This window comes from Montipora foliosa, chromosome 11 (assembly GCF_036669935.1).
Source record: "Montipora foliosa isolate CH-2021 chromosome 11, ASM3666993v2, whole genome shotgun sequence".
In the NCBI taxonomy this organism is placed as follows: Eukaryota; Metazoa; Cnidaria; class Anthozoa; order Scleractinia; family Acroporidae; genus Montipora; species Montipora foliosa.
The window spans coordinates 17,212,277-17,223,369 of NC_090879.1; the positions used below are offsets into that span (position 1 = coordinate 17,212,277).

General features: G+C 38.8%; 1 protein-coding gene and 1 non-coding gene across 2 annotated transcripts; one reads left to right on the plus strand and one right to left on the minus strand.

Annotated features, from left to right (window-relative positions):
• Nucleotides 1–520: 520 nt before the first annotated feature.
• LOC137976394 (uncharacterized) lies at nucleotides 521–7,766 on the minus strand. The gene is made up of 5 exons (XM_068823737.1): nucleotides 7,447–7,766; nucleotides 3,409–3,534; nucleotides 2,109–2,291; nucleotides 1,626–1,709; nucleotides 521–1,322 (listed from the first exon to the last, which is right to left on the minus strand). Exons 1-5 carry the CDS (start codon nucleotides 7,462–7,464, stop codon nucleotides 1,113–1,115), a joined length of 621 nt encoding a protein of 206 aa, XP_068679838.1. The 5' UTR covers nucleotides 7,465–7,766; the 3' UTR covers nucleotides 521–1,112.
• A 3,242-nt stretch (nucleotides 7,767–11,008) lies between these two features.
• Nucleotides 11,009–11,081, plus strand: Trnas-uga (transfer RNA serine (anticodon UGA)). The gene has a single exon. It is a non-coding gene; the product is annotated as a tRNA-Ser (tRNA).
• The last annotated feature ends 12 nt before the right edge of the window (nucleotides 11,082–11,093 follow it).

Genomic DNA, 11,093 nt, shown 5'->3' on the forward strand with positions numbered 1-11,093 from the left:
ATGCCAAAATTACAACTTCTTGGACCTCCTGTCCCAACGAGTTTTAAGATATCGCTTCCAAATTTTCAGTTTTAATAGATTGTACTACTGGCCAAATAAGTTGTGAGGAATTTTTCATTTGTCGTCGGAAACTGATTTTGTAGCACTTTTTTTTCTTTTTCTTTTTTTCGGTCATTCTGAGCTTGAGGCCTCAAAACTAAAAGGCAATATTAAATACCAAAAAACTAAAACTTTCTTCAAATAATTCAATCTATTAGCTTTAATATGATGTATGTAGTTTGGCGCTATACAAAACATAGTGGCGCAACAATTCCATTTTTCTGCGGACACCTCATTTTCCTTTACCAAGACCTTAAAATGATTATTGTTAAATGCATCTTGAGAAGAAATTCAAGTCATCCTGATGTCAATGTCATAATTATTAATAATTATTACTCAATTTAAATACAAATTAAAATACATTTTTACACATCCTTTTTACATTGGAATACCCAGTTACGTTTCTCAATAGATCTTTTGCAGCTGGGGTCACATGACCAAATTTTTCCTAGATAATTTTTATATTATGGGCTATAACTTACAGAATGCCAGAAATGGAAAGAGCGCATCGAAAATACCAAAATGGCCAAGTTTGAGTCCCCTGGAATGAAAGACTAAGTTTAGATGACAGTTTGAATTTTCGGAAAATTTAGAAGTTTTGTATGGGACATGTTGCTGGAGAGCAAGGTCTTGCTCTCCAGCAATATTTTCCATACAAATTTTCTTATTCTTTTAAAACTTCAGACTGTCATAAGATCTCACCTTTTAATGATGGGGGCCTCAAATTTGGCCATTTTGATATTCTCGACATGCTTTTTCCATTTCTGGCATTTGTTAAGCTATAGCCCATAATTTTATGAAAGTAGGTCACGTGATGGCTTAGCTGCAAAAGGCCTATTACACTTGATCTCTGGCTGCATTGACTTTATTGCAAGGTTGTAACTGTGTCTTGCAAAGTCAAACATTATATAATACTTTGTGCAATTATGTGCGAGGTGATTTCAGAGATGAGGCTGTACATATATGTTGCAGAGCTATTGGATCACTGTTAAGGTGTCCTCAATGGCATGCTGTTATCTGGGATAAGCCTGCTGGTGTTGTTGAAATTGCTGTTGCTGCATTTGAAGTTGTTGTAGCTGTTGTATCTGTCTCTGAAGCTCCATCTGCTGTTGTTGTTGACGTTGTGCAGCTTGACCTCCAGAGAGGTCAATTTTGAAGCAAATACAGTTAATGGAATCACACTCTGGAGGTGAACAGTCACATGCACAGTTACAGCCACCAAGCTGAAAAAAAAAAAAGGTAAATTAAGGGGTTATTTTAGTGTAGTATGCAAACTTAACTGTGATTCGCTGATCACAAAGGGGTACATTAACATAATTAAGTCCTGGCATTAAATCTGACTGGGTGCCTGTCGCTTATACCCAATGATAGCAATTTTTACCTCCTATTTTCCAAAGCAAAGAATTATTTTTTTGTGGACCAAGAACACAGCTTATTCTGTATCTTTCTGTGTGCAAAGAACTGATGGCTTCAAACAAGTTAAATAAATGTTCACAAGCTACATTGTACATGGCTAAAATTCATACCGCACACTCTGGCCCTTTACAGTCCTGACAAATGGCTCCTCCTGGCTCGGCATTCATACAACAACAGAATGTATCATCACACCACTTGCAAAAGGAAAAGATATTTTAACTTGGTTACTATGACTACAATACTGTAACTGTATGCACCAATATTAACTAATCCTAACACCTACCAAAGTCTCAATAATAGGAGTCCATGGGTTAAATACATTATAAGTTGAGAGAAAGACCTAGGATTTCTCATAGCCATCCCAAACTGTGGACTCTTCTTTAGGAATGATCACCTGACTATGGTTAAGAGATTACAAGGAAAGGGGGATGGGGCCATTATATTTTAAAATAATTTATTAAATTATGTTGGAAAAAGAAGAAAGAATTCCATCTTCCCTTTCCCAAAATAAAAAATAAAAAATAAACTTAGCTTTACTACGAACCAATATGGCTGCAAGTTGAATAATTCTATTAAATTTTAAACTATATTACCTGTTTTGTGGGGCAGACAGTGTCCAAACAAGACTTCTTGCTTGGTGTAGCACAATCACACATTTCTGCCATAGGTACAAAGCAAGCACATAGACAACTACGCTGTGTGTTATCCTCATTTCCACAACATTTTCCACAAAAAAACTCAGATACCCATGCTGGACAAATGCTCACTCCTTGGGACTGAAAAAAAAAAGATTCACAAGCTATCTTGAGTAGTGTCCACTTGAGTGTCAATATTTTGGTGTGAAAATCTCTCCCCAGTTTTTTAACCATTCGGAAGCAAAGCCAAAACCAATGAAGAGTATGTCTAGGTATTATTGTGTATTTGCTTCAAATTCTGACAAACTTGATGGCATTTTTTGCACTAGTCTTGTTTTGATGACCAAGAGATATTCCAAGTCTACGATGGTCTTTAAATGGTCATCATTTTTTATACAATACAATACATACTTCATACAGCTCCCCATAGGGGCTTTTCAGGGCCAATGAAACACAACAAAATGACAGAACAGAACAACAACAACAACAGTTACTGTTAAGAATCACAACTAGCCGGAGGCAAACCAGTTGGCTATTTACAAGTGCAGCTGGGAAGTCGAACCAGGGACTACCAGGATCAAATTCAATGAGTAGTCAGAGCAGGAGCAGAGCAGAGCCTAGGATCTCTGGATCCCAAGGCAAGCGCCCTAACCACTGGGCCACACTGCCTTATGTATTTAACCTATTGACTGGAAGTGAGACTTACTACATGTAGATTTTACTTGCTTCAGATTCTGACAAATTTGATAGCATTGTTTGCACTTGTTTCGAGGGCCAAGAGATATGCCAAGTCTACGATGATCTTAAATGGTCATCATTTTTTATGTATTATTTTAACCTATTGACACCTGAGAGTGAGACTTACTAGATTTAATTTACCATGTCTAACGCCAAATTTACTCATTCATAAAGAGGGGGCACTCTGGGGCCCCTGAGGAATGAATGGGTTAAAAAAGAAAATTTTATCATATTATTTGAATGATCTGTTGATCTGCCTTAGCATAATTTATATGACAAGTAAGGCCCGTTTCAAACGTCGAACTTTTCATGTGCCGAATCTAATGCAAATGAGAAAATCTATTGTTTTCGCTCATTTGCATTAGATTCGGCACATGAAAAGTTCGACGTTTGAAACGGGCCTAAGTTTCAAACTTTAAATTAATTGCTACTTCGTTCATGGACAAAGAACCACAATTTTATCAAAATTAATTTAATATTATCAATCAAAGACAATGTTAAAAGAAGAATGACAACCAACCTTCAAGCACTGTCTGACCAGAAGAAAAAGAAGAACCAAACCAAGGTAAGCACCAACACCTATCATTACAATTGCAGCTATCGGCAAGTCTTTAGTGGTACTACTGTTGGTGGGAGATGGGGTAGGCTGTGGAGCGACATAAAAGAAAATGTTGTCTAATGAGACTATCAAGGCTATTTTTCCTTCCATCAAAAATGCCAGAAAAGCAAGGAATCAAATGGCAATTTCCTTGACCTGACTTCCCAGAATTTCTGAACAAATGGAAAATTCATTCACACTTTGGCTGTATGCATTTCTTTATTTTGATTCTAGCGAATGACCAAAAGATGCTGTTCCAGTAATATTGAGAATTTAAAATAAGCTTTTTGGCCTGAAAAACTCTGCAACCCTCCTGGAGGGCTTTTTTTTGTGTGTGTGTGTAATTATGTGTATGTTCCCAGTGAGAAGATGGTAGTCACACAGGCTTAAGTGGACTTAACTATGGACAAATTATTTCTTCATTACCTGAAATGTTTTCCAAGGTTAGTGGCAACTCACAGAAATTGTAATAATGGAAAAGAACACTTTTGGAGCATTCCAAACTTTTTAAATGTTTATTTGTAAATCAGTAGGTCAGATTACTACAGAAATTCCAACCCTGTCAACTAAGGTAAAGGGAGGTTTTAGGAACTGTGTAGCTGCACCCACAAGCGCTGCAAGCACAACTCTCTAGGAGAGTCAGAGGGCATCCTCCCACTGGGAACATTTTAAAGACATGTGCCTCTAAGATGCCATTTCCTGCATTTTGAGATCTAGGTTATTACAAAATAGTAGAGTTTTTATCAGGCAGTGAAAGGTAAAGCCCAATAGTCCCTTTGCATGACAGTGTCACGTGACCTTGACAATCATAAAATCGGCCAGAAATGGAAAGAGCATGATGAAATTAGCAAGAATGTCAATTTTGAGGCCACTGACATTTAGGTGAGAGATTTTACAGTGATTTTAATGTTAAAAAAAATACAAAAAGATTTATATGGAAAACAGCTGCTGGAGGGCAAGCAGCCTGCAAAGGGCCTATTGTCCCAGGAATAAACGCAAACCTTGCACAATGTTGAGGCATCCGTGTGCATTAACGTGCCCAAAATTACCGCAGGCTCATGCTACAATGCCAAAAGGGTAAAAATGGCTGAGCCACCACAGAAAAATGGCAAAGAATCGTGCTAAAAAGACTGGTTAAACAAAGAAAATACCATCTTTCTTTGGTTAGTTGAGCGAAAATGAGAGGACTAAAATCTTTACCAAAAATGGGAGGTTTCCAGCCAAAAAGGGAGGGGTGGAATCTCTGCTAAAGCCCTTAGTTAGATCAGTAAAGTTATCTCAACAAGGTATCTCCAGCCACACCCTCCGTAAGTGTTTTGCAGTACAGATTCACAATGTCTTCTAGGTAATAATATGTTACTTGGCTCGTGCATGACCTTTCGTATGCATTTAGCTTCTGTAAAACAGTTATTTTTCTTTCCAACTTGCAGCTTAGCTTGTTCAAAAAAAAAAAAGTGGTACATATCTTGAGGAATGTGTTGATGATAACTAGAAAACTTAAAAGGGCCTTGGGAATCTGACTTCTTCATTAGCTGGCTCCTCTTAACCCATTGACCCCATTGGTGAGTAAAATCGTCTGGGCCGGGTTGTTCAAAAGCCGATTAGCGCTAATCCCAGATTAAAAATTAACCAAGGAATTTATTTCTCTACTCCCACATGCCGTTCAACGCTGATATTCTGCAGAACTTTACATTAGAAGAAGTCAATCTTGAAAAACAAAACTAGGCAAAAGAAACTTTCACCAAAAAGGTGAAAACATGAAACAAAAGTTTACGATAACCCTGGATTAAGTTAATCGTCTTTCTAGCAACCGGGCCCTGGTGTTAGTCAGAGTAAAATCTCAAGTCTCACTCCCAGGAGTCAATAGGTTAACTCTTTATGCATTTAATCAACCGCCACATATTGACTTTGCACGATTGGGTATTTTTCCCAGATGCAAGTTTATAGGAAAGGAAAGGAACTTTTTATCTAAGTGTCTAGTCGTTCTAGCACAGGAGCACTAATTGGGCACACTGTAAACTGAAATTAACAATGAACGCAAATCAAGTCAAATGCAGGATTGTTATCTTGACACACTGCAGTGCACACAGTTTTGTTTTCATAAATACAGTGACTGTATTAAAGTGCACCTAACCCCAAAATATTTTTTTCGCTATAATGAATCTTTGCACCTGTTCGAAACGCACTGCGGTAATTTTTTCATTTTTCTAACAAATCCTGTCATTTTATTGGCTTCGAAAGTTGCGAAAAACCAAGCATCTTTTGTTCACGACCGAGTCAGATGGGGAGTGGGTCTATTCCTGACTTAACGTCACAATCTACTTTGCATGCATTTTTACAAAGAGTTAATGCAATGTAAATCAGTTTGTGATGTCAAATCAGGAATAGACCCACTCCCCTTCTGACTCGGTCGTGAACAAAAGATGCTTGGATTTTCGCAAATTTCGAAGCCTATAAAATGACAGGATTTGTTAGAAAAATGAAAAAATGGCCGCAGTGCGTTCGAACAGGTGCAAAAATTCATTTTAGCGAAAAAAATATTTTGGGGTTAGGTGCACTTTAAATGTAATGGTAATTTTTCTTTTCAGTCAGACTGCAATTTGAATGTTAGATGTTGTCTACCAAAGTGTAGACCTTTGGCATCTGCAGGGGACTACAAGCACGTACATACAATACATAGTTAATTGACCACTCCCTTTAGGACATTTTCAGGCCCAATGAAACACTATGAACGAAACGAAAGAACACAACAACAACTGTTACGAATCCCAACTGGCCGCAGGCAAGGCCGTTGGCTATTTACAAGTGCAGACAAGAAGTTGAACCAGGGGAGTGACAACAGTCGGGTATGCATGGTAGTCCATTTTACTAAGTAAAAATACAATGTCTGATCTGGGGAGTGGCCACTGAAGCTCATCAAGGAAAGCCTCTATCTCCACGAATTCCTTGAATCAACCCTTTTCTGCCAGAGTAACCCGGCAGGGCAAGACAACTCGGGGAGACGAGTCGTCTTGCCTCGGCAGGTAGGGTAACCCTGGCAGGTGAGACAACTTTTTCGCATGCAAACAGTTTGGCTCAACTACCCAAGACAAGACAGCAAAATCTTTAATGTGCACGCATGAAATAAAAATCAAAGAACCAATAATTTGGGGGCTCTTACAAGTTGCTAGCGTTTGCTTTCAAATGAAAAGGTTTTTCCCGCCAAAATTCTCACACTGCAGTCAATGGAAACTCTCGATTCAAAAACAGCCTTTTATTTAAACTACGCATTACTTTTCCGTTAAGATTGTCACTCCACTTTCTGAATGTGAAAACGAAACTATGCGTAATAACGAACTAAAAAGAAAGTAGGGCAAATTGATAATATATTTTTTGAAGATGCGTCTTAAAATATATGCATAATTATGTTGGGTCGACTTTGTCTTGGTCACCCAATTCTCATATAAAGGCTCGGTAAAGTTGTCTCAGGAAGGAGGGCTGTCTCGGTTAACTGAGACCACATAAACAGGCCATAAGTTTATTTTTACAAATAAGTTTTTCCCGCGAAAATTATCAGAATTTCCTTGACGCTGACATAGCTTTGTTTGATTGGCTTTTACAACACAGTGGCCCGGTTGAATCTCCCAAAGGAGGCGTTCTATAAATAAATTTACTCGGGAAAGGGTTGACTTCTAAGCCCAGTATGGCAGACAGAGGCTTCCCTTCCCTTGTTTAACGAGTCAACAACATTTTTGTTTCTAGAAAACACTCCAACTGCCAAAAAGTCATATACTGCCATAAATAGATTCAACTTTTTAAAAGCTTGCTGAGTAAGGCTAACTTGATTTGCATGTCGAAGTGGTAGTCGAGTTAAACTATTTTTGCCTCGTCACTTTACAGTAAGTAAGCTTTACACTACATGCTACAACGTTGGTTGCAACCATAGAAACTGAGTGACGCTTAGTCAGTTAATTTACTTACCCTCAGTGTTGGAGGCATAGTGGACGTATCTTACACGTTGCTTTAAGGCCTTTTATCAGCTTACAAGATAAGTAGTTTTAAAGATCATTCTCGGAAAAATGTGATCGACGCCACAACACCACACACCTGATCAGAGGTGTGCGAGCAACTTCCACATTTTATACCGAACTTATGAATAAAGTTTCACAACTTAATATTTCTCCAAGCGATTCACGAGTTCCGATCAAATGCAAATGTTTCAGTGTCCACCAGTTTCTAAAGGATTAGCAGAGGCCTTCATCAGTTGACATTTCAAATAATAAAATAAAAAAGACAAATGCAAATGCTACGAAACATGCATTTAGTTTCCAGCTCTCCCCTACTGAGTATTAGCCTCACTCCTACGGAAAAAAGTAATACACCCCCTTTTTGTGGTCAGGGGTAAGGTATGAAGGCATTTGCGAAAATAAACAAACGTGATCGTCTGTCTGTGACGTGCGTCTTCAACACGACGTAAAAACAAAACGCAAACGGATAATAGATATGACCACACACAAACCCCTTCCCAAGAACTCGCAAAATAAAATATATACCAAAAAAATGTTTAAGATTATTTTCTTAAAGATACAAGTTTTGCAGGCCAAAATTCTTAAAGTAATACCAATTCTAAACTTTCTACGAAGTTTCTAATAAACAATAATACTTTTACCACTCACTAGAAATTAAGCTAACAGTTCAGTTCTTTAGCAAATCAACAGTTCATTCTTTCAACAAACCAGCAGTCCAGCTCTTAACAAACCAACAGCAATTCAGTTTCCACGTCAACTTCTTCACTCCTCGGCCGACATGCGCCTGCTTCCAGTTTCTTCTCTCGTTTCTTAAACTTAGCCCCCTAATCTCTTCGTGTGACTTCTTTTTTTGCCGCTGTCGCAGTGATATGTGTACCCCCGTGATATGTGTATCCCCGCACACATATCACTAGTGATATGTGTACCCCCTCCAATATGGCGGCCAGTGATATGTGTATCCCCCACCCCCCTCCCCTCCAAAATATAAATAATTACGGCTAACTTGTGTTAATGTTTGGAAATCGGTGAACACAGATCAGACATGATTTTTTCAAGAGACCAACACTAGAAACCATTGATTTGCAACTGAACCATCTTCCACAATCAGAACTGTAAAGACACGACTCGTGAGTCCGATATGTCCATGTAAATAAAACCAGCTGTAAAACCAAATGGATTTCATGCCTTGGCTGATAATACTCTTATGGGCCAGTACCAAACATCAAACAATCTACTGGAAATATAAAGGAATCGAAATTGTCGTCAAAACAAAAATATATCTTGGGGATACACATATTACTGGTGACCGCAATCGTAGTGATATATGTATCCCCTGGCCTATCGGCGTGTCGCCTGTCTAACAAATTACTAGCTACTAGCGTTTTTTCTGCCTAGTACGTAAGTGCATGAAATATTCCATCAACTGACAGCAAGTATTATTGATTCCCAATCACTGACAAATTTAAAAACTAGACAGACGACAGCGCGCTAGCCAGGGGATACACATATCACTGCCGAGATCGCCAGTTCAGTGATATGTGTATCCCCAACATATCTCGGGGGTACGCATATCACCGGTAATCGTAGTCAGTGATATGTGTATCCCCTGGTAAAGCAAACGCTGTTGTCTGTCCAGCAAAGTACTAGCTAAGCTTATATATGGCTAGTAAGTATATTATTGATTCTAAATTAATAGACGACAGATATCACTACGATCGCTGTTATGTGATATGTGTATCCCCTTACATGGTCTGATATATCATATAACTGAACGATGATTGTAGTGATATGTATATCGCGGCCTGTCTAGCCTAGTGCAATTTCGAATCAATAAAATATTTCAAAATAGCACTCATAGGCGCAGTGCCAGGCAAACGTTTTGTGATACGTTGGGATATAACCCTAACCCTGGCCCTAACCTTAACCCTTAAACCCTGGCCTGTAAGCTAGACACTTGCCAAAAACAATTTCGAATCAATAATATTTCAATTCAGCACCCTATCGCTCTCCTTTATCGGCAACTGACGAGATCCCGAAGGATCGAAACCGCGGTCTTGCCCGAAAAAAAAAAAAAAAAAACGGCCATGAGCCTTCCAACTGAAGACGGATCTCTAGCAGTCCCAACAACCTCCAAAGAGGAAGATGCCCAAATGGAGATTGAAGCATTGCTTTCAGACCATGGTGACTCATGACTCAAACATTTTCAAAGGCGAACGATTCGCAAACAAATCTATATTGGATATATAAACGCATTTCAAGCCTACTGAAACATTTCTGTACACGCATTTCTCAAATTGCCATCCTTTAGGGGGGTAAAAAAAAGGGCATATCAAGGGCGAAGTACTTAGACTTCTCCGTACAAACTCCTCTGAAAAGAAATTCAAAACTAAAATCTCGCATTTTAGAGCAAGCCTTATTGAACGAGGAAATCCAGAAAGCCTGATTACGGGGGCACCCAACGAGAATATAGTTCAAAACCACTTAAACATAGCATTGTTAAATGTATTTTAGTATTTTAACGGTAGATATAGGCATATTTTTATCCCCTAAAAAATTTCATCTGTTCGGATTTCCTAGCTGAAAGCCTAGTGATCCGATCATTATAGGGATCAAAAGTTACCTTTTCGAAAATTTTAGCCGGAAAAAAGGCTCCCGAAAATTCTAGGTGACCCTTTTAGGGTAAAAATCCGTTAAAAATGGGCGATTATATCATTTTTCAGATGTTCGAAAATGCTAGGAGAGGCAGGCAAGCAAAATATTTTACAACAAATGTTCCGAAAATTCTAGATCTCAAATCGTCTTCCGAACAGATATTTTCCGAAAATTGACGTTGGGTGCCCCTGTGATTACGGCTACACTCTCAGACATCAAATTTGAGAACAGGAAACAAGCCCTCCTACAGAAATGCAAAGAAGATAAGCGAATCTTGTCTTTTCGTCACGCAATACCGACCTACGTTGCCTAATCTTAAACAAATACTCATGCAAAAATGGCATTTAATCCAGCAACAACCGCTACTTAGCGAAATATTTCAAGACCCCCCGATCGTTTCGTACAAAAGGGGCAGATCCTTAAAAGACATGATCGTTCGAGCCAAACTCTAAGCTGGCTAAAACACGTGGATAGGAGTTGTGTAGGCCTGTCATCCCCATTGCGAATTGGTTTTGTCTTGAAATTTTCCGGACGGCTCCCGCTAATGTCTCTTAGCAGTGATACACTCAGCTCTTGGTCTTTTCCTTTTCCCTCAGGCCTTCGTGTTACATCCTTTCCTTGTGCGTTTCCTACATGCGTCAACCTTGCGCCACTTCCACAACCAACGTTTTGCCCTGGTATATATAACCTGGGCCAACGCCCGGACACTTATCCACTTAAAATGCATTCTTAATTTTTTCCAACAGACTACAATGGTGTTACAATAACATACCACATAACAATATGAGGTTAATTACACGATATCAAGCGATTTTACTAACACTAAAATATAATCAACACTTATGAACTAGTGAGTTCATAGTGGCTTCATAGCTCAGTTGGTTAGAGCGTCGCACCTGAATCGCGAGGTCACGGGTTCAAACCCCATTGAAGTCCTGAAAATAAATT

Excerpts from the sequence above, each read along its gene's own strand:
- LOC137976394 (XM_068823737.1), bottom strand. Across the intron at positions 2,292-3,408 it reads TGGTCAGACAGTGCTTGAAG|TCCCAAGGAGTGAGCATTTG; the intron begins GTTGGTTGTCAT and ends TTTTTTTTTCAG. Across the intron at positions 1,710-2,108 it reads CTGTCTGCCCCACAAAACAG|TGGTGTGATGATACATTCTG; the intron begins GTAATATAGTTT and ends TCCTTTTGCAAG.